The sequence below is a fragment of the Elaeis guineensis genome, chromosome 2, assembly GCF_000442705.2.
Source record: "Elaeis guineensis isolate ETL-2024a chromosome 2, EG11, whole genome shotgun sequence".
In the NCBI taxonomy this organism is placed as follows: domain Eukaryota; kingdom Viridiplantae; phylum Streptophyta; class Magnoliopsida; order Arecales; family Arecaceae; genus Elaeis; species Elaeis guineensis.
This window is the reverse complement of record NC_025994.2, coordinates 104,458,178-104,483,192: the sequence shown is the minus strand read 5'-3', so window position 1 is coordinate 104,483,192 and position 25,015 is coordinate 104,458,178. Positions and strand designations below refer to the sequence as shown.

The following is a 25,015-nucleotide window of genomic DNA, read 5'->3' as shown; positions in this document are numbered from 1 at the left end:
ATCGCGGTCATAGTTATACCCGCGGATACGGTCATGGACGAGGCCGTGGACGAGGACGAGGTTCCTTTGGACATGGCAGAGGAAGAGGAGGCACAGGAGTCTTACCTAATGAAGAAAGCACACAAGGTCCCTCTGGCGGAAGAAGGCAACGAGGTTTCTCAAGAGGAGGACGAAGGTATGACAAAAGTAAAATTAAATGTTATACTTGTGGTAAATATGGTCATTACTCCTCAGAATGTTACCATAATGAGAATAACCAAGTGCATGAGAAGGTCAACTATGCAAAGAAGGAGGAAGGAGAAGATGGTATCTTGCTACTAGCAGAGAAGGGAGAAGAAGGTTCCAATGAAAATATTTGGTACTTGGATACCGGTGCAAGCAATCATATGTGCGGGTACAAACACATGTTCAAAGAGTTAGATGAGACAGTGGAAGGCAATGTTTCTTTCGGTGATACCTCAAAAGTTCAAGTGAAGGGGATAGGTAAAATCCTAATTCAACTCAAGAATGGTTCTCAACAGTTCATTTCTAATGTTTACTATGTGCCTAATATGAAAACAAATATCTTAAGTCTTGGTCAATTATTAGAAAAAGAATTTGATGTTGTTATGGAAGGTAGATATCTTTACTTAAGAAAACATGATCAGCTGATTGCAAAAGTACCTATGACCAAGAACCGAATGTTTATATTGAACATCAAGTATGTTATGACAAAGTGCTTGAGTGCATGCATGAAGGATGACACATGGCTATGGCACTTGAGGTTCGGGCATGTGAACTTTGGTTCCTTGAAACTCTTATCTTCGAAGGCAATGGTGAAAGGATTACCTCTCATTGAGGATACCCCTGAAGGAATATGTGAAGGATGTATTATTGGAAAACACTCAAGAGCTAGCTTTCCAAAAGAGTCATTTCATCAAGCCCGAAGGCCTTTGCAACTCATCCATACGGATATTTGTGGTCCCATCACACCGGCCTCATTTGGAGGTCGTCATTATTTTCTAACATTTATTGATGATTTTAGCAGAAAAACTTGGGTGTATCTCTTGAAGGAGAAACGTGAGGCCCTGGAGACATTCAAAAGGTTCAAAGCTCTTGTGGAGAACCAAACCGGGTGCAAAATCAAAGCTTTGAGATCAGATCGAGGAGGAGAGTTCACCTCGAAGGCATTTGAGGAGTTCTGCAAATCTCAAGGTATTTGGAGGACTTTGATTGCACCATACTCACCCCAGCAAAACGGCATAGCAGAAAGGAAGAATCGGACCATTCTTGACATGGTGAGAAGCATGTTGAAGACGAAAGAAATGCCAAAAGAGTTTTGGGCGGAAGCTGTGAATTGTGCGGTATACATTCTCAACCGCTGCCCAACAAAGAATCTTGAAGGAAGGACCCCTCAAGAAGCATGGAATAGATATAGGCCAGATGTATCTCATCTGAGAGTATTTGGTTGCATTGCCTATGCACACATCCCAGATCAAAGGAGAAGCAAGCTTGATGACAAGAGTTATCCTTGCATCTTTATAGGATATGATCAGAGATCCAAGGCATACAAACTTTATGATCCAAAGGCGAAGAAGATCCTCATAAGCCGTGATGTGAAATTCAATGAAGAAGGAATCTGGAATTGGGGCACCAACATGATAGAGGTGCAAGAAGAAGAAGAACAAGTGAAGGCTCAAGTTGAAGATCCCATATCACCTTCATCACCTAGCACGAGATCTCCATCTTCAAATGAAGAATCCAGAAAGACAAGAAGCATTCAAGATCTCTATGAGGTGACGAGTCCCCTTAATCTCATTTGTTTATATGCTAATGAGGATGTAATCTCTTTTGAAGAAGCAGTGAAGAATGAAAACTGGAGGATGGCCATGAATGAAGAGATGAAGGCAATCCAGAAGAATAACACATGGAAACTTATTACTCTTCCAGAAGGTCATGAACCCATTGGAGTGAAATGGGTATATAAGGTAAAGAAGAATGCAGAAGGAAAGGTGGAGAAATATAAGGCTCGATTAGTAGCTAAAGGCTACAAGCAGCAAGCCGGAATTGACTACGAGGAGGTATTTGCTCCCGTAGCACGCATGGAGACCATTCGTCTGGTGATTTCTTTGGCTGCACAGAGTAATTGGAACATCTACCAGTTAGATGTGAAGTCGGCATTTCTAAATGGCTTTCTAGAAGAAGAAGTATATGTTGAACAACCCAAAGGGCATGTGAAGAAGGGACATGAAGAGAAGGTTTTAAAGCTAAGGAAGGCACTTTATGGTTTAAAACAAGCTCCAAGAGCATGGAACTCAAGAATTGATGGCTACTTCAAAGCAAATGGCTTCAAGCAATGTCCCTATGAGCATGCTGTGTATGTAAAGGAGAAAAATTCTAACATTCTACTTGTGTGTTTGTATGTGGATGATCTTATTTTTACAAGTAATAATCTACAAATGTTTGAGGAGTTCAAGCATGCCATGATGAAGGAGTTTGAGATGACAGACATGGGGTTAATGACATATTTTCTGGGTTTGGAGGTCAAACAATATCAAAAAGGAATTTTCTTATCTCAAGAAGGTTATGCCAAAGAAATCTTGAAGAAATTCAAGATGAAAGATTGTAACCCTATAAGCACCCCCGTTGATTGTGGAGCAAAGCTGTCAAAAGAAGATGAAGGAGAGATTGTGGACCCTACTCTCTTTAGAAGCTTGGTAGGATGTCTGAGGTACATGACATGTACTAGGCCGGATATTCTATATGCAGTCGGCCTAGTCAGCAGATTCATGGAGGAGCCCAAATTAATGCACTGGAAGGCAGCAAAGAGAATTCTTCGTTATATCCAAGGTACTATTACTGATGGACTATTTTATTCTCATCATAGTAACTTTGAACTTGTGGGCTATTCGGATAGTGATTGGGCTGGAGACATGGATGATCGGAAGAGTACTTCCGGATTTGTATTTTCTATGGGAGATGCAGCTTTTTCATGGATGTCAAAGAAGCAACCTATTGTTACTCTTTCTACATGTGAAGCCGAATATGTTGCTGCATCCGCATGTGTATCACATGCTATATGGCTAAGAAGCTTGCTGAAGGAAGTTCATTTTGAGCAAAAGGAACCTACCAAGATAAGCATTGACAGCAAGTCGGCTATTGCACTAGGAAAGAACCCGGTGTATCATCAAAGAAGCAAGCATATTGATGTGCGTTTTCATTCAATCCGGGAACATGTGAAGAACAAAGAAGTAGAGCTACTGTATGTGAAGACACAAGATCAAGTTGCCGACATATTCATTAAACCATTAGGAGCAGAGCTCTTCACCAAGTTTAAAAGTTCTCTTGGCATGATGAAGAAAGAACAATTAAGTTTAAGGGGGGGTGTTGGAAAAAGCAAATATTAAATATATTTGAAGAAATCCAAAGGTCATTTTGTAAACTTAATTGAAGTGGGAAAAACCAAGAGTCACATGGAAAAACCAAAAGTCACATGGAAAAGCCAAGAGTCACATGGAAAATCCAAGAGTCACATGGGAAGTCTAAATGATAAATTTATTAGGGGAGTCAAAAGGTCATTTCTTATACCTATAAATAGGTGGTTGTTGTAGAATTGACGGAGTGGTGAAGTGGTATCCAGAATAGAAAAAAAAGGAGAAGGGTTTGTGAGAAAAAGTTGTATTCTCCATTGTTTTATATAGTTTCTCATACTATTGTTGTATGTTCCACCACCATTACATATTCTATCACTACATGCCGTGCTAAGGACAACTTTCGCAGCAGAGCTGGCAAGCAATGCTATACATCTCTATCACGAGTTCAGAAAAAGACTTTCTTTTTGACGGGTGCACATGAAACCATCCTTGAAATCCATCTCCAGCACGAATTCTAGGAAAGATTTGTCTTTTGACAAGCGGACATGAACAGATACTCGCAAAGTTGATAAGATTCCAAATTACTTCCTTGCTGTGGAACAAAGAAAATATAACCAGCCAACCAACAAAATACATCAGTAGAAATGCAATAGAGCCATGCTGAATCGAATAGTTAGAAACTTGATCTCAATTCAATTCAAAATACTCCAATTCAAAATTGAACTCGAGATTGATCGAGTCTTAATATCTTAAACTCGAGTTCATCTTGATAAAAAAAAGATAAAATTTGAGATTAATTTAATTCGACTCGAATATAAATCGAGCCATACTCGAGCTCAAAATCGAGCCTTAACTCACTGATAATACATATATCAATATATATTATAAATAAAAATAATATTATTAAAAATATATATAAATTTTAATAGACTCGTGAACTTTCAAATCGAGTATATATCTTAATTTTTGAGTTCAATCTGAAAAATTATTCAAACTACTCGAGCTCGATAATAATTAAGTTGAGTTGAGTTTGAATAGCTCACAAATAATTCGATTTTTTTGCATATCTATACACCAGCAATATTGTGCCATAAATATATCAACTGTTCTGTCTAAAACCCCGACTTTATTTTAAAATAGCATTTTTCAACATTCATGTCGCAAATAGGTCATGTTTAAAACAAGATCATATAAATGGTAGAGCAGACGGACAAAATATCCATATACCCATAGTATGTTGCACCAACCTCAACTGCTGCAAAGGACCAAGAAGCTGAGCAAAGAATAGTGGGATCATATATAGTATGCACAAATTGTTATTTCAATAGAGAATTTTGTATAAACATTGAGACAGTCGCACTTTCCGTCCTAGATTTAGAAGGTTCCAGGTTCAAGTCTTGAGTATACATTTTTTAAATATTACACATTGGATAAGTTTTGCTCTCTATCATGAAAGAAAAAATAGCTAACTAGAGAAGCATAATTATCCAAAAAAAAAAAAAAGAAGAAGAGCATAAACAAGTTAATTCGTTATTGTTTTTGTTTTTGTAGATTATGTCCACTTTCCCTTCGTGAACTGCTTTATTTTTAATTTATGGATAAAGTCTTTGTTCTTGGCTCTATCAAAATATACCTAATAACTTAAAATATAAATATATACATCTGACACTCAACAAAAGTGTGCTTCAATATGAAAATATATGTATCTACTATACGTTAAATGTATGCATTCAGCTTTGTTTAAATATACACATGGAGTGTGTTATAGAGAACAATGAACAAAAGATTTTTTTATTTTTTTTTTTTCTCTTGCGTAATCGGGCCGCTCTTACTATCAAATGCTTGTTGAGAAGGTGTCATTCCTTGCCACTTGGACAAGAGTGTGGGGATTCAATTCTGATCGGCATTTTCTCTCTAAGGGTGAAAAAAATTGTTTTGATTCAACAAGAAAGAAGATAAAGCGGGATAAACTTGTAGAATATATTTCATGACCTAATTGATCTCTTGGAGTTGGTTGAACCAATTTTTGCATAATTGAATTTGGATTTAGATTGAAAACTTCAATTCTTTTTCAAACTGCGCCAATAACGGGTTTAGGGCAAAGCATCAACCTAACCCATCTTACCTCAAGCCTAATCTATACTCTTTCTAGAGTTCCGATCCTTGCCAAATGTAAAGTAACCCGTGTAACTTTAACCAGGCCCCCAAACTAGCGTAGCTTAAATCTTTTCGAAACCAACCAGCACAGCTTTGACATAATCTGGCCTGATTAAACTCAATCTAATTCTCCTTAATTGATAGAACTTTTGAGGTTGGTAGGATTGGAGCTGAAAGGGACTTCTTGCCGGGTTAGACTAATTGCATGGCTCAGTAGTCAACCTGGCCCACCAGACAAACTGTATTTGGGGGAAAAAAATTTTATAATCGGATCGGTCATGAAAGAAGTTATGGTCGGACGATCATCGTTGCATATATTGAGATATCCATCAAAAAAAGAACGGTTACGTGATGTTTATGTAAACTGTTCAAATACTCTTAAAATTTATTCATTATTTTTTTCTTAGTATTTTGACGCATGTGTATAAACATATATAATCACTCATTTTTTAATCGATGTTTCCAAAACATGCCGATCATAATTTTTTTCATAGATGATTTAGTTATAAAAATTTTATCCGTATTCGGGCATTTGAATTCATCAAGTTGGACCCATCATGGTGGTAGCGACGGTAGAATTGCTACGAAAGTTGGAGGTGGAGGAGAACACTATGAGATGAGTTGTTCAACTATGGCTTGCTTCCCGGAAGCTAACGCGTGGGTACGGAGGAACCAAACCTTCAAAACTTAGGGGACAGGCCTAGGATCTACTAATAGATTTGAAAGCCTAATATGTCGTAAGTGACGTTCTAGTCTCCTTTCTTTGACAGGACAAACATTCATGGTAAGTGCATTAACTCTTATTTTTTAATACTTTTTTGAAGAAAAAAAAGACAACTGGGCACCACAGGGTGTTGGGTTATATCGTGCACCACATGACAGTTCATGCCCTCGATCACCACCTCTCGTTTCTACGAGCTTCATTCATCAAACACCCATCCAAATGCATTGTAATAGGAATAAACAGATGTGATTAGTGGCATGCATGGCTGCATGATGCACATTGTATAGGATATATAATATCTCCGATAAGAGGCATTTGCAAGTTACATGAAAGACTTCAAGCTTCAAAATATCCTTCTCATGGTATCATCTCGCCCTTAGAAATCACATTAGACATTAACATTATAGATGGTGAATATCAGGAAACTCCCCGTCCAGACCAGTGTCCTTGGACCCTTGAAGCTATCACATTGCGAAGCCAGGTATTTGGCGCTTGTTCCAACGGGCCTTTTCTTTATACCTCTTCCATAATGAATATGCGATCTCCATCTTGATGTGTTGGGATATATAAACACATGTATGTGAATTAAGATGACCGGAAGCCTGGCAAATAGCCAAATACCCAGGTGAGAAATTGAACCCAAGTCTCTTGTATCATCAAAAGACTACCAACTCTGCAGTTGGCACTCACAACATACAACCACATTTGTCCAACCCCGATCTTATAAGTGAAACTTCATCTTAAGAACTGGTGTTTGTCATGGAGACCTTGTGCATTTAAACCAAACCAAAAAAAAAAAAATACAGGCAAAATACATCCCTTTCTGCCCTTTTAAAACCGTGAAAGTATAAAACCCAAGTGAAAGATGCTGCTTAAAAATCCATAAAAACCTTATGATCGGGGAGAACTTGTCTTCGACCCCTCTTCAGTTTCAGGATATCATATGCTCGAAGTGTTCAGGATATATTTACACTAAAGTGATATGATGCGCCTGCGCATCATCAAAAAAATAAAATAAAATAATGAAAGGTGAGAACTTGGAAGTTGGAACAGGTAACTGCATAGAAGATACCAGTGTATTGCACGAACCAAAATCACTGCTAAATGTCTTCAAGTGGAATCATGCTAGCTATATGCTCTCAGACTACTACATGCCGTGTTAAGGATAACTTTCACAGCAGAGGCGACAAGCAATGCTCCATCACGAGTTCTGAACAAGACTTTCTCCTGTTTGTGCAGAAAGAGAGAGACTATCTTTCTGACAGGTGCACATGAAACCATAATTGAAAAACATCTCCATCACCAATCTAGAAAAGGTTTTTCTTTTGACGGGTGGACATGAACGCATACTGGCGAAGTTGATTAGATTCCAAATGATGAACACATACTTGCAAAGTTGATTAGATTCCAAATGACTTCCCTGTTGTGGAAGAAAGAAAATAAGATCAGCCAGCCAACAAACTTCACTCCCAGTTTGATCAAGGATAATGAAAAAGGGAAAAATTTTGACTATAACGGCCCAAGTGCTCTGCACTTGTACATCAGCAATTCTGTGCCATAATTTCATCTCTAGAACCCCAACTTTTTTTAAGAAAGGCAATTTTCTGGTATTCATGTCGCAAATAGATCGTGTTTAAAACAAGATCATATAAATGACAGATTAGACAGACACACAGACATACAAATTTTAAAAATATATGTATGGAATCCAACCTATCATGCTGGTGTACATGATATTTCATGTAGGGCATCTTGTTAAGATGCTGTGCCATGGTGACATCCATCAAATAGCATGGGTTCCTCCTTCAATATGTAGTCTATACAAATAAAAAAATTGACTAGACCCAAATATATCAGTAAATGATGCATCCATTATGAACTTTAAGCCAAATTACTGCTTAAGAAATGCCTTGTTCAAATGAATGTTCATGCCTGGTCCAAAATTTTCTCCAGAATACAGTGTTGGGCTGCATATGAAGTAACATAAACCATTTCAACTTATTTTCCAAGATAATACCTTTTTTTTTTTTGGAAGATTTTCCAAGAGAATACTGAAGTCAACCATCTTGCACAAATATCTGGAAAAAAAAAATCTGCCAACCATGAAGAAGAAGCAAGAACTCCGCCGTGCAAAAATCAAAACCAAATGAGGCATGAGTTCTACCTATCTATCATGTATGTATGTGTGTATGTACCTCTGCCATGAATTCAAAGGCGTGCATATACAAAACCATAGAAATTTCTAAACCAAATTGTGATAGAAGTGACTGATAATAAAAGGACTGTTAAGATATTTTTGGAAATTAAAAAAAAGAACAAGCACTTCAAGTTACCCAATCAAAATATTTTACAATTAAACAAATGATCCCACTCAGATGAGATTATTGCATTAAAATCTCATCTGGTCAAGAAGCACTACTTATATTGTTAATATATGCATACAAATACATAATATGGGGATCAATGTATCCAAGTATTTCTCGTATGTAACTTTAGTATCAAAGCATTAGTAGTAATAATCCTCCTAGACCTCTTCTGTTACCTAATGTACATCCATCCTCCCTTAGTCAATAATGATAAATTTAAAAATAGCACTAGAGGCAAAAATGAAACCATGATCAAGTTTACCATCCTTAGCATGACCAAAGCTGTAGCGAAAATCTGTTCCTAATCACATGGTCCTTTCTCATCCAGCAGTCACTCCCCTCACTATAGCCCAGCCACAAATCTCAATGTTCCTGCAAGTTCTGCCACTGATCCTACCACGGAGTTGATTATTTTTGACAGTAATCACTTAATGCTAATCCAAAGCCCGTTTATGTTAGCCTCTTCATTTACTTGACATTTCACATTGCACCGTCTCCTAATATACTTTTTCAGCCTTGCTATTAATGATATTCTCTATTGCAAGGTGTATATTATACCATCAGAGTTCGTTGACCCAGATGATTATTTACTTTCAGTATTAATATAATTATAACTGCTTAATTTTCTAACAGTTAAAATTTATTAAAAAAAACTTTAGTCTTTTCTCTGTGGACTTCCTGAGAGAAACATCCAAAATCATAGCCCTCAATCCTCATCGGTACATGCTGTTCTTGATAAATGTCTTTAAGTAAATGAGCTATAATTTTGAACTAATTGAAACTTGAAAGGGATTTCTTGAAAAAAAAGTGTGTAAAGGCTTAGAAAGCTATTTTAGCATGTCATCAGCTGAACTAGGAGATGCATGATATATGATAAGTTGAGAAGGAAACAAGTTTTGGAGCATGAGGTTGTGACAAGTTCTTTTCATTTCCGTTAGTTCCATGTGCACAAGGCACGAAACATGGAGGATCATATTTCTGGCAATGTTGTGTTTCTCAATTACAAAGAAAACACATATCAACATAATTTCAAAAGGTCTTTTGGGGAGTAGAAAATTACACTATCATCATTCTTTGTTTTCTTTTGGGTATAGCTTATCATCATTCCCTGAGAGAGATGTAGATACCTCCTTTAAACGGTCCTATTATCCTTTAGCTACTTTGTTACTAGTTAAAGATTACACTGATATTATCATGATCCTATCATAGGCACTTCTTAGTCCTTTTTCTAAGTCACATGTGCAACCTTCATTTCTCGTCGAGAAAATATGCTTTTCAGGTTTTCAAATATTCTACTGTAAATATCCAAGCCACTGCATCTTAAACTTTGAAATTCGATAACCTCTCATCCTTTCTAATCCTTTCAATAAGTTTCCACCTACCCTATCAATTGATAGCAACAATTCAACATCCTTCAAAGAAGTACAGACTGAGAGGCCAGCCAGCTTTTCTTTTAAGAGCTCGTGTTTGTGATCCATCCATGCATCAATAGACCAATTCCTCTTTAAGTCATGAAGACTTTTACTCCCTCATAAATTAACAGATTTTTGATGCATGCAGCAAGAAAAACAATGCACACTGAAAAATGACAAATGCTTGGCAGCGTAGCATTGCAAATTATTGAAGAAGCCCACACATTCTAACTGAGAGATCAACCTAAAGCAAAGATGGAAAATTTTCTACTTCCCCTTCTTTTACAGCAAGGCATGAATTCAGAAAAAAGCTAACAATTAATGATCAAGTTTAAATATCGCAAAGGAAAAAGATCTCATATTGACTATCAAGAACAGCAAGATACCGATTTTCATAGAGTACCACATTTGCATTTCAACAAAACTAATCTACAATGTAGCCATTACAACTCAAGAGAAGCACCTGAAGCATATTGACCACTAAATGTGTATAATTCATCATCTACAACTGAAGAAGGGATGAAGTTTCACTTCCAAGTTGCAGAAGAATATTCAGTCCATATTCTTCCCTGAATGACTATGAAGAGTAACTAGTTTGTTCACAAAACCTGTTGAGACAGTTGTTCACAAGAAACAAAATTGAAATTTAAGCATTTTCCTAGTGCTACCAGCAAAAGTTATTCACCAGCCTCAACTATTCTCATCAAGGAGATCACAGCGTTGACAAATCTTAGTTACCAGAATCAGGAGCAAGTATCGGGGCAAATAATGCAGGAGCAAGGAAGACCAATTCTTATTAATATCTTACATTCAGTAAAAACTTGAGAAACAGGAAAAAGAGCAGTATCCTAAAGAATTTCCAATGTGTGGCACCATAAGTAAGAGGTTCCAGCTGGAAAGCGACAGCACAAGCATGTTATGCTTTGATGGGTGTCTACAAGGATAAAGAAGTGGTGACAACAAAGTTCATAGCTTATCTAGAAAGTCCATTTTAAGATGACAAAGATGTTTTTTTGGATCTGGAGAGTAGAAGAGTGCTATCCTTTGACCTTAACGAGGACTAAATCAGCAACACAGCAGCATACAGTTGTGGTCAATAACAGCTGCATAGTTTTGATCAAGGTTTGAAAAGTCAGTTTCAGTTTCAATCAGGCTTTTCCAGTTTTGTCTTCCGCAGTTTTGGCCGTTTCCCTATTTTTGCTCGAGTTTCAAACTTTCAGCCAAAACTGGGAAAAACAGATGATGATTCAAAAACTGAGAAAAATTAAGCCCAGGAAACATATGCCACATAGTTTTGGAGCACTACCTATCATTTTCAGTCATCAAATTTGGGGATTGTGTGTTTCAGAAAGATGAAAGCCAGAAAGTAGAAATAAGTATAAAAATATGTGAAAATGGATGAAATGTTAAGGAATTCTTTTCTGATAATACATCAATAACCTGATTCTTGAATGCCTAGCACTGTAAATATAATAGTGAAAATACGGAACAGATTTGCACAGGTATGAAGCTTGATATAATAAATACCATCCTACATAGTACAATTTACTGGAATATAGTTTATAATCTACCAAGTATGAAAAAGACAATGATTAGATATACCTCATGAAAATGCCTTGGGGACTTAAACTAGATCTAGCAAATGCAGGCTTAAATCCTGCTCATAGACCTTGTTTCTCAAGTTTTCCCTTAGAAATTATCTTAAACAGTGAAAATCTCACGTATCTATAAAAATCTATTTTTGCTTAAATTTCTTATACTGAAAGAGCCAAATGCATTTAACTTTTTACAGACTCAACAAAGTATATAATTGTTATTAATAAGTACATTTGGTTTATTCGTAGGTTAGATTTATCATCCATAAGTATTTTTTCTTTCAACTCGAATGAAAAGATGGCCCAAAATTGACACGAGTTAGTCGAATTTACTTAAAGAAATGTAGAAATGAACTCACAATGACATCAAACTAAAATAAAAACAAAAATGGCCTTAAAATCATAAAATTATCAATATATTATGAATAGAAATAACACATAATAATCAATATTAGTCAAGACTGGCCAAAACTGCTAAAACTAGAAGTTTTGGCTAAAATTGACCACAACCAAAAAGTTTGATTAGATTAGGATAGATCTGTTTGAGGTTTTAGTTGAAACTTTAGTCCTTCATTTTAATGAAGTAGACACTTGGCTAGCATTTTTCATGTATATCAAACAATGATGGATGTGAATGAATTTAATAAGTGGTTCCATATGCGAAAAAAAGAAAACATAAATAAATGAGGACATTTCAGATCAGATCAAAAGTGTAGTATGTACGCAATAAAAATTGGAGGTGAAAAGGGGGCGTTCACATTATCATATTCAGGATGCATCATATTTTGGTCATTGAGGGTCTGAGTACAATCAATATTTTTTCCCTTGACGTTATCAAGAAGGTAAACTCACCATCATAAGAATCAAAAGCCATACCTCCTGTATATGAATCTGGACCATTGTTTTAAGTACCAACACACCAATCAGTATTAGGGATACCATACCATACTGGAAGGGGCATAATACCCAGTACACCCCTCATACTGAAGTTTTGGTATGAAGAAATGTACAATATTCGACATTTTACTAGCTGCATATTGGTAATCAGAACCGAAAAACCAATACTTAAAATCTTGATCTAGACAAAGATGCCATTGAGTTCCAATATTGTGTCCCTTTCTTCATCAAAAGTTTATTCCTGGAGAAGTATGGTGAGATTATTGCATCCATTTGTACAATATGGATAAAAATCATGAGGGTTATGGTTAAATTACTCTTGTTTCTAAATCTCAAAATTTACTATTTGTATTGACATAATGGGCTTTTATGTTTTTAAGAGTACCCTCACAAATTGAAGTAATCAAAGCAAGCCTTGATTTTCAAAACAGGAGTACAGACTGACTGGTTATTTATATTTGGTAAAATATCTACAATGCAAACATGGCATACTACTCTCTGAATTTCTTTTAGCCTTTTGCTAAATGCCTAAACCTATTCTACCATTGTTGTTTTTCCTCCAACATTTCTCTCCCAGTTCTTGGGAAATTTAAGGCATTATCAAGACATCCTTCCTAAATTTGAACAAGTTTAATATTCTTCATCTGGATTAAGAAAATCCTGGTCTGAATTTATGACAGTTAAAACAAGTGAATACAAGGTAGCATGTCGCAGAGTATCTTAATGATATTTATTCTATACGATAGTATACAGGGTTCAAACCCTGAAACAAATTCATATGATACTAGGAGACATACGAAGATATGCACCACAGAAGAAAAAGGAGAAAGAAGCTCTGGGCCTGACCTCTGCAAGAAAGGCAACAAACAATACTACATTGCATCATCTAAATTCCTCCAAAATTGTAACCAGATAAACAATGCACCAAACAAATTAAAATCAATCACAAAAGGAAATCTTGGATAACTGGTGCCTGTGGAGCCACATCTAGAAGAGCCTCCCCTCTTTGCCTATGCTTATGTCTTTCATGATGATGACTGCTCCTTGTTGAGTTCCTATGATTTTTCTCTTCCTTCTCGTCATTCTTCTGAGGGCTTGTATGTCTTTCTTTACCATGACTACGATGTTTGCTCCTCCTAGAACCTGAGCTCCGATGTTCTCTATCACCCAAATCTAGCTTCTCTTTTGACAGAGAAACAGATTCACCATTATCCGATACATCTTTGACTCTTCTTCGGGAAGATTTGTCTGAATATTTTTTTTGCGATGATGATGGTTTGCGTTCTTTGCCCAAAAGAACATCATGTATTGCACCAGATAGCAAATCATCTTTTGATTCCTTCACTGTTGTCGAAGGAGAAGTTGAGACACCATCACCTTCATCCAGTTTTATCACTACAGGCCGTGGTTTTGTGTGCTTTACCTTTCTGGGAATCAGTGATTGGTCAGTGAGCTTTACAAGGTCCTCAGATACATCACCTTGACTGGCTGGCAACAGAGGATCATTGGCACGTGGGTAATCATTCGATTCAGTCCCATCTTTCTCTGCAGGAAGGTAATACAATCCATGCCGTTTACGGTGTTCGGCAAGCAGAGATGTTGACTGAACTGATGATGCAGCATTATCCTTTGTTTCCCCATGTTGATGACTTCGAAGGGAAAATGAAATTGACATGAATGGAGCAGTATCATCCTCAGCTAATGTCCAGGCAAGATTAGCAAGATTTTCCTCAAGAACAAGACCCTCAGGTACAGGAACTCTCTTCTGAGCATTCACAGAAACGGGACCTAGCTCTTCAGAAAACATTGATTGCAGAAGGTTCACAATTTCACCAATCCTGTTATCTTTTATAAAGCCCTGCTCCTCAGTCTTCCAAGTTGGAATCTCTCGTAACATGTGAATCAAACCAAGCACATTCCTTGTCCGCTCCTGAACCTCCACTTCATCATTCTCTGCTAGTGGATCAACTGCCGTTTCGATCAAAATTAACATGTTTGTAAGAGATTCGCATGTAAAGGGATCTTTATTCTCTATCGAACTGAATAAAGAGGCTGGCTTGTCACCAATAGCAATGCCATCATTGCTCTCAATCCCCGTAGTTCCATCAGCAATGCAACTAGCAGCAGCGGTACTCTTAGATTCTATAATGGAGGACGCACCTCCAGTGGTTGAATTGCCAAGAGATGAAAGTCGACTGATTTCCAGTCGATCGATATATGTATTGAAACAAAAGACGAGAACTTTAAACACTGCTTGAATATAAACAGCTCTCACCAAAGGAGGGAGAAGACTGGTCCTCGGCTGCAGCAGTGCCTCCACAAGCTCCAATGGATTCCTCGAGAACTCGACGTACTCCCCCGAAACCCAAGCAGCCGCAGACAGTATCCGGCAGAGAAATGGGTTCCCGAGCAGAGCAGGATCGATCAAGAGATCTCGAGCCACGCGGACAAGCTCCGGCCTCGCATCCCTGACCCTCAGCCCGATATCCACGAGCTGCCGCTCGATCTCCTCCCCCCTGGTGCAATGCGGGTTCCTGGCCATCTCCCCGAGGAGCGAAACATACCAATCGAAATCCACGATCAGCTCGTACACATTCCTCCCGCAGGTGGTGAGCACTGCGTCGAGTATCTCGTTGGCGAAAATGGGGTCGGACTTCAACGCGTAGTTGACCAGGAGAATGGAGATCTCAAAGACGTTACTGTCGAACACCATCCCCATGATGAGGCGCAAGGCCTCACGGCGTATGTTGGGGTCGGGGTCGGCGAGGGACCGGATCACGGCCTCCCGGCTCTCTTCCACGGCCCAGGAATGCCGCGGGCCAAGCATGGAGAGGGCGCGCAGACCCAGGTAGCGGAGGTTGGGGTCATCGGCGCTGGCGAGGAAATCCTTGACCTTGTCGACGGCGAGGCGAACGGCGCCGTCGTGGTCGGGTAGGCCGGAGAAAACAGTGCGGACGCACTCGAAGACGAGGGACTGGGCGGACGAGCGGCGGAGGAGGTCGCAGAGGGGGTCGACGAGGCGGGCGGCGAGGCGGGGCTCTAGAGGGGCGAGGCGGGCGAAGATCTTGAGGAGCTTGATGAGGATCCAGTTGCTGCGGGAGTCGGCGAGAAGGCGGTAGAACTCGGGGGCGAGTGGAAGGTAGGAGGAGGGGTCACCGGATGAGGCAAGCTCGGCGAAGGCGCCGACGGCGGCGGAGACAACGCGGGGGTCGGGGGAGGAGAGGCAGTCGACGAGGGGCTTGAAGAGGTGGGGAACGACGTCGGGGCAGACGGAGAGGGCGCGGAGGGCAGCGGCGGCAGCCTTTGGGCGGAGAGGAGAGGGGGGAGAACTGCGAGATGAGAGGAGGGGGAGGAGATCGGGGGCGAGGTGGCGGGCGAGGTCTGGAGAAGCGGAGAGGGAGAGGAGGTGGAGGGCGAGGGAGGAGAAGGGGGGAGGGGAGGAAGGGGAGAGGTCCTTGCGGAGCTGGTGGGTGGAGAGGGGGAGGACGTCGGTGGTGGAGGGGTGGAAGGAGAGGGAGGCGGCGAGGTAGGCGAGGCGCTTGTGAAGGGGGGAGGGGGAGGGTAGGAGCTCGAGGGCGTGGAAGGCGGCCCAGGAGGCGTCGAGGCCGTGCAGGGAGGAGAGGTAGGTGAGCTTCTGGAGGGCGATGGCCTTCGTGTCGGGGTCCGACGAGCGGATCTCGCGGCGGATCTCGGCGAGGGCGCGGGAGAGGAGGGTGGGCTCGGCGCCGGCAGGCTGGGATCGGAGGGACTTGATCAGGTCATCCAGAGAGCGCTGGAACAGCGAGTCCACCAGGGATGGGGCGGGGGCAGTGGAGGAGGAGGAGCCCCCCGCCATGGGCGATCTCTCGTATTACGGACGATGCGATTTGATGTCTGGGACTGGGAATTTGCTTCCCTATCTGGCTGTATAGATCTGGGAACCGATAATTCGGATACCCGCCAAAGCCGATCCAAACCGTGACGTCTGCTGGTGAGTCTCCCACTCTCGCGTGTTTGGGTGAAATCCTGGTCCACAGCGAGTGCGAGAGAGAGAATTTTCAATGGTAATATTCAACATGAGTCAATCAAGGTAAAAAACGAGAGTAAACTTGCAAAGATTGTTTTCCCCCCTTGAAACAACAGGTCTTTTTTATGATAGTATTTTGTCGGATGTATACAAGCCTGATCAGCATCAGGATAAAATATAACAATTTCTCTTTGATTATTAATAAAATTGCAATATAAAATTAACTATTTCTTTATTAAAATATATTTTATTAAATTTTTTGGGTAAAAGAAAAATACTTAATTGATTTTGAATCTTTATTAAATGTGCAGTTCATTTAGATCATTTTTATATCTCAATATTTCATAATTGCATAAAATCTTTTTATGCACTATAACTAGTTATATAAAAATTTTTCAAATAAATAATAAATCATGACCGCCCATGCTTCTTGCTATGGGGGAAAAGTGGCTGACCTTGGCACATGCCAAGGACAATCCTCTTCAGAAACTCGAATTTGTTCATCTCAGGTCTGATCGAGGTGAAATCGAGATCTTGTCTGCCCATAATTTTTGACGGTGATTACACACGAGACCAACCTTAAATCTTGATAATGCCGATAATCCATCTTAAGCAGCTAGTTGATAGCTCTCTCTACCTGCATCTACCATGTAGAGCGAGATCTTCACGAATACAGCCACTAGCATCTAAGAAACAACCTCTAGTCCTTTTCTATCAATTAAGGAGGTCAAAGGCCCAAGGTAAGCTTCAATCTCCCCCTCTCCTTTTCATTGTTCTCTGCTTCTCGATTAACTTGAGTATCAGAGAGTTCTTACTGAAAATAACTCCGATAAGAAGATTTATTTTGCAGGTTCAACTTTCTTCTCCAACAATCTTTATACACAAAAATGATCTCAATCAAACTTGGATAAACCGACTTCACGGCCAACATAAGAGCAGCAACAACACTTCTTGTTCCGATTAATCGAACACATCCAAGAAGAATATATGTATAACTAAAATTTTACATGAGTGAAACCATATAAATAAGTTTTTCTATGATTAAAATCGAGTTTAGGTTATCAAGATTTTGTTGATATAAAATATGTAAAATCTCAAAACTTATCACATAGATGAGTGTTAAACAGTTTACCATCTTTAAGCCTCCGTCCAAATTCAAACAATGAGTACACTAGCTAAAAGCAAAAATATATTTACCATAAAATACCACAACCATCAATCTAATCTTTTCTCTGATGTGATTACATCCTTCTCATACAATGCAGAACTATATCAAAATGCTGTCTTAGATTTTTAATTCAATCTTTCAAAGTCCTAAATTATGATTTTCCAATCAATCTTTCAAGGTCCTAAATTATCTTTTGTCGGTACCATCCTAAATTAATCTTTAGTTATTCAATATTCAAAGCAATGCTTATAATAATCACTGATATTTAATTCCTCGACTTAATCTTTAGTTATTCAATATTCAAAGCAATGCTTATAATAATCACTAATATTTAATTCCTCGACCAGTATATCCTTTTTTTTAGGGTTAATTATAAAAAAAATCTTATACTTTTTGAAAATTTTTAATTTTTGCATAATCTTTTAATTTTTGCAATCAAGTATGTGTACTATTTAATTTGTTGCAATATTAATCTGTCGTCAGCCAGTATCAAAGTTTGCCATTAAGATGCATATGTGAAAATAAGATGTCAACCTACTAGGATGATGTATAATCTTGTTAGGATGACATGTCATCCATATTTCTAAACACCGGCTAACTATGGGAGATAGATTCAACATAAAAGGAGAAAGAGAGACAGAGACAAAGAGAGATGGTTTGAGGATTAGGGTTGAAGAGGATGAGGATAGATGCAAGCGTTTCATTGATTTTCTTCTCCATCAGTGATTCCCTTTCCTTCTCCTGACTGGATTATAGTATGAAACTAAAAATTTATAGGTTCGAGGGCTGTAAAAGCTTCGATACGATGGAAGAGCACTAGATTTAGGGTGTCATTTCTTTGATGATTAGTAAGAGACCGAGCTTAGGATCCTTAGAAGACTTTCAATGGATGATTTTATAAGCTTGGATATGGTCGAGGGAGCAGCTATCTTAGCTAGCTCAATAGTGTCTGGAGATGAAGTGCAATACGATCATCAACTAAAAGCTGCATTGTACACTTTGTGGAGTAAAAAAAATTCACGAAGGAGGTTCCTGTGGTACCAATCTTAGAAGGTATTCCTATTTTCAAATGATTAGCTAAAATTCAAGGTAATATTTATTGATTGAACTATTTTTTTTGCAAAATAATGATTGTGATTTTTTTCAATGGGTTGACTCTGAAATCTGTGATCATGGTAAGGAGGTGGCTGCCATATTGAGTAATTAGAGGAAGGAGCTTAAAGACAAGCTTTGACTAGTTCAAGAGGAGATGAAAGAAATTGCTGGAAAAAAGATGAAAATGCTGGAAGAGAAGACTGTCAAACTGAAGATTATGGAGGCAAAAATGGAGGATGAGCTTGAAAAAATGAAAGTTGAGTATGCAAAGCTGCAGGAGGAGAACAAATACTTAAGGCTTGATATTTCAAGGCAGAAAGAAAGGAAAAAATGTACATTAGGGCCCTTGTATTCTCATGGATAATAATGCTACTGTTGTACTGGTTGTTGTCTCAGTTTGTGATTTTTGTTGTGAGATAGTTGTTGTCTTAGTTTTGATCTTTGTCTGTATTGATGTTTCATGTGTGAGGAAAAGGATGAATTGTATTATGTTAACTTAATATCTATATATCCCAGTGTCATGTTTTAGGTTATTTCAGATTGTTTTACCAATTTGTGTTGTCATATATTCTAGATTGTTTTAACTGTTTCAGATCATTTTAATTTGAAAAGCATATGTCCAAAATAATACAAACTTACATATTCTAAGAAAAAAATTGATTACAAAATGTCCAGATTAACTAAAACAAACTGCTGCTCTTGATGACAGATTGACACTAGCACTTTAAATCCTGAAACAACCTAAAACAACCTGAAGCAACTTTCTTGAATAGATTGATACTGGCACTTCAATTTCTTTTGATGATAGCAGAAGTAGTCCATAAGTTTGTAACAACATGAGATCACGAATATCAAAATTGTTAACCTAAACAAATTTGCAATGAATAAAATAAAATAAAATAAAGTAAGATAAATTTTATTTCAAGTCAAGTCATACAACGTTCTCTGTTTGAAAAACAACTATCCAAAATAAACCAATTTCAATAGTTATGTATGATATTCTTTCACACTCCAATTAGGATTAACCCTAAATTTGTTAACATATTCCTTAGTAAACCATTCAGTATTAGCTTATCTATTTCTCAAACTCCTGCAATATTTATGTTCATTATTCAGAGCTTTTACAATAAATATCTTCTCGACTTGCATCCAACTTGCATATATCTTTCAAGGACACTTGTCCACACATTTGACCTCTATCTTTTTCTATCCACTTCTTTTTCATCTAATATTGTATCCATTTGCTATAGCATATCTTTGAACAGCTTTCTTAAATTCTTTAGGACCCACAAACTTCATTCCTAGTTAAAACTTCACATCCATACTGTCACATCTTGGATTGTAATAAGTGTGCCTTACCCTCCTCTCACTCCTAAATTCAAACTGTTCATTTTCACTACTATCTAGAGTTAAGTCTTCAACATCTGAAGCTTCATACTCACTATGATACTCATGATCTGTGCAGATTGGAAAGCTTTATTACCCTCGGCTATTCCAAAATCTGACTGCAATGTATTTTATTCTTATTCAGCTGGTCTTTTTTTATTTGGCACACTTGAATCTGAACCAACATTATCAGTACTGCACTTTTGCCTCACATCATTCTCTCTATTCCTAGCTTATACATACTCTTCATCATCTGTTATGAGCTTATCATCATTTAAAATCTCGTTAGATTCACTTGACTCCATTAGCATGTACTCAGGATCATCATCTTCATCGGTATGCTTCTCATTACCTGCAAGTGCTGCAATTTGATTACTTCCATCAGCTACATCTAATATATCAATAACCGTAGCCTTAGTATCAGACTCCATAACTTCAATTGTATTTTTATCTTTTAAATCTTGAATAGCAACGGCTTCTACATAGATCATAATGGTCTCATTTTGAAGTGTAATGAGTACCATTTATATCACTTCACTGTCCCTCTTAATTTCTCTAATACCCTCACTTACATTCATGTTTAGAACTATGTACCACATACTTGATATCTTTTCATATCCTAGCTCTATGATCATGTCTGCCAACTCAAAGTATGAAATAAAATTTGGATCACAATTATCTCAGGTATCCACCTTCCTTTATATACGTCACTTCCAGATACCTTTACAAAGTACCCCTATGATGCATCTCTATATTGAATCTATCTCCCATTCTACAAAATAAAATCATAATGTTACCTATTATTAGTAAATATAATATTATAACATTCATTAAAAGAATATGTCCATCATTGAAATAATCAAGTATTCCAAATAGCATATGTGATATATGTGTTGGACGTATGTCCTAAGTGCCAGATTGGCTAACACTTGCAAAACACTCTTAGAACATAGTTTATAAATTGACTTTGATATTAATAAAATTAGATTATTTTTATTTACACTATGTTTAATAGTATCTGTGAATCGTCCATTAGATTAATAAGTATAATAACACATATTCTCAAGAATTGAGAATTTGAGACATGTATTATTATAGTTAACTCGTAAATTATTTTCGATCGTAAGATTATCACAGAGACAGTGATCGATCCGAAAGATTAGTATATGATTGCTTCTTTCGGATAGATGAGTCTTAAATTTATGGTGTAGGGACATCGGAGTGAAAGTACTTGTTAAGAGCAAGAGTACTGAGCATGATCATTTATGAATAGTCATAAAAAAATCTATCTTCTCATCAGTGACATGTTTATAGCTGCAGTTGCATATTTAGTTCTCTAACCTAAAGTGTATCGACCATTTACCTTGAGGGTGCTGCAGTTTGACTATACCATAACTTGATCTCCTAGCCATACGGAGCCTTGAGGTGTATGTTGGCTGCAGTATATCTATTGTAGGATTTAGATTGCATCAAGATGGGATCTATCGATCTCGATAAAGGAGGAGTAGTCCTATGTAGATCATGAGATTGAGTCCATAAGCCTATGGCCATGACACTGTGAAAGATAGAAAGGTGTTTCTATGGATTTTACATTGGATTTGAATCGAATGATTCTATCATATGATAGTGATGAGGTTTGACGAGTTAATCTTGACCTCGATTCTGTTGGGACTCATGATAGAAGAATCGGATCACATGGTAACTGTATTTAGAGGTTCCATCTCTTTAATTTTTTTGGATTGCCACCACATATTGTTAGATATCATTGGTGGATTGTGAGAGCTCACTAAGAGCACGATGGATCGATGATTTTTGATAGGTGTGAGTTAGAATTGTTCCAATTCACTGAAAGAAGTTTTAATAATATTATAATGGATATCATGGTATATTTCACTACCCGACAGAATTGAATCTACGGGATCACATAATAAGAAATTTAATATTGGATCGATCCAATTGGACTTATGAAGTCACAATTGGATTAGGATTTGATGAAATCCTATTGGATTTAGGTACACCATATTAGTATATGGTTAAACCTAAATTCTTTTCTAGATTTTGTTCCTTATTTGATAAGGTTTAAGTTAAGTCAATAGCCTAATCCATTTGGGTTTAGGGGGTACCACATTGGGCACCTCAATGAGATTGGGTTAAGCCAAATTAGTTGGCTCATTTCTTATTTTTTCTTCATAAATCTATCCATACTTGGCGCAGAATTTTTGGAAAGGGATTAGTGGAGCACACGCCTCCTTTCCCCTTTGGAATGTCCTTATGTGCTTGCCACATGAAATTATATGGAGGAATGAGAGGGGCACACGCCCCTCTCTAATTTCAGCATGAGGAAGAGGTAGAGAGAGCACATGCCCCCTCTCTCTCTTGCTAAGAAAAGGACAAGTGGCTGCTAAGTATTGGTGCCCACTTTTTTTTTTTTGGGTGATTACATTCTATTTGGGCTGATTTACCTTGAAAAAAAAATCAGAATAAAAGAATGAATTATTATATGATAATATCCATCCTTTTAAACGTCGATTGGATTTGAATTTGAACTTATGAATGGGTTCTATTAAGAGCTTTCTTCTTAGATTCAAGAGTTATATGAAAATCTGATTTTCATGCACCCTCCTTTTGTCTTCATGCCTACTCTCTCTCTCTCCATTCTATCCAATGCTCAAGAGTTGGGTGACTACATTCCCACATATCTAAAGTTGTTAGGCAAATCCCTCTTGTGCCAAGAAAGTCTCAAGGGTTAAAATCGAGGAAAGGAGATCAAGAATTGATACAGAAAGGCTCTCGAGAAGGATAATCCGAGGTTGATCCCGACGGATATCTGTAGAGATCAGACACTTACATGGCTCAACTAGCAAACCTTTTTCAGATCCATGTTTTTCGAATTGCGATATTATCTATCCGCATAAGGTGATGAGATCACCCCTCTCTTTTTGCATGCTGATTTTTATTTAATATGCTGATTTAAAATATACTTAATAAATTTGATTTAGATCTATGCAAGGCATATTGAGTCAGTAAAAAAATTTTTGAATTCTGCTGTGTCTGATCTGAACTGATCTAATATGCTAACTCGATTCTTTAATATGATGTGTAATGCATGTAATATTGGATAATAATCTAATAATTTCTAGTTGTTTGTTATCTAAATCTGATACAAAATTATAATTAATTAATAAAATAAATAGTCAACTAAATATAATAAACTCACCTTTATTTTTTGTTACAAAAAGTTTCTTAGGCTTTTTTTCAAACAAGTTGATAAGAGACCACTGACGGAGGAGTTCAATGAGGGACCAACGATGGAGAGGCTCAATAAGATAACCTAATAATTTCTAGTTGTTTATCACCTAAATTTGGTATAAAACTATAATTAATTAATGACATGAATAGTCAACTAAATTTGGAGCAAACTCACCTTTATCTTTTGTTACAAAAAGCTTCTCAGGACCACCGATGGAGGGGTTCAATAAGGGACCACAGATGGAGGGCTCGATGAGGGACTACTGGGGGAGAAGGGAATCAATGCTCTATTGCTGAGGTGATTGATCATGCCATCATATTGAAGCTTCTACAGCCCTCAAACCTACAAATTTTTAGTTTCACACCATAATCCAGCTGGGAGAAGGGAAAGGAATCACTGATGGAAAAAGGAATCAGTGGAATGCTTGCATCTACCCTCGCCCTCTTCAATCCTAATCCTCAAACCATCTCTCTCTGTCTCCATCTCTCTATCTCCTTTTATGTTGAATCTATCTCCTATTATCAACCGGTGTTTAAGAATGTGGATGATATATCGTCCTAATAAGATTATACGTCATCCTAGGAGGTTGGCATCTCATTTTCACGTCTGCATCTTAACAGCAAACTTCGTCACTGACTGATGGTAGACCAACATTGCAACAAATTAGATAGTACATACACTTGATTGCAAAAATTAAAAAAAAATTATGTTAAAATTAAAAATATTTAAAAAATATTATATATATATATATATATATATATATTCCTTCTTGTTGAGTGGATGTCTGGCCAGGACACCACCTCCCAAGATCCTTTCAGTACCACGCGATGCAGCAGGAAGAAAGAAGAAACAAAACAAAAGGAAAAACAATCAAAATACGTGGATCAGCCACAAAAGGGCTCGCCTCCACGGGGCATGCAAACTTCACTATGAAAAGAAAATTTTACAAGAGGAGACCTCACCCTCAACCCTTGTACACCCAATTCTCTCTCACATGAAGTTCCCCTCACAAAAGCTCTCTCTCTCTTGGAGACCCCCCTGAACCCCTGAAGAGCCTGGCGACCGCTGTCCAGGAGCCTCCTGCTCCTTCTCTCACAGCGCCTCACGCCTCTCTCTCTCCTCTCGGTTCGTACGGCGGCGAGAAACCGAAAAACCACCCTCTCTGTTACCTCACAGGCCTTTTATAGGTTTAAACAGGCTTTAAACCTTGATTAGAGAAGGATTAGGAATCCTAAACAAAGCCAAAAATCTCTCCGGACCGTTGGATCAAGACCGGGAGCGTCCTCGACCCTTAGATCGCGCTCTGGTCCACGAAATAGGGCCGTGGACCGCGAGAAACGCGTGGGAAACGCCCACGCGGTCCACAGACCGCTCCGTGGACCACCCGGTCCATGGTGGACCGGGGATGGGCCAGCAGGCCGCTGGGTCGCGCGTCCCGCGCGGGCCTGGGCCTGGGACGCGCGTCCCGCGCGGGCCTGGGTCCCGCGTCCCACGCGGGCCTGGGACGCGCGTCCCGCGCGCCGCCGCCTGCGGCCGCGCTGCTGCCGTCCGCCGCCGGTCCTCCGTCGCCTCGATTTTCGTGCCATCTTCGAAAGCTCGTATCTTC

At 38.4% G+C, this 25,015-nt stretch overlaps 1 protein-coding gene across 1 annotated transcript; it reads right to left on the bottom strand.

The window, feature by feature from the left end:
• Positions 1-13,353: 13,353 nt before the first annotated feature.
• Positions 13,354-16,401, bottom strand: LOC105045460 (AP-3 complex subunit delta-like). Its single transcript, XM_073252497.1, has one exon. It carries the CDS (start codon positions 16,337-16,339, stop codon positions 13,448-13,450), a length of 2,892 nt encoding a protein of 963 aa, XP_073108598.1. The 5' UTR covers positions 16,340-16,401; the 3' UTR covers positions 13,354-13,447.
• Positions 16,402-25,015: the final 8,614 nt, after the last annotated feature.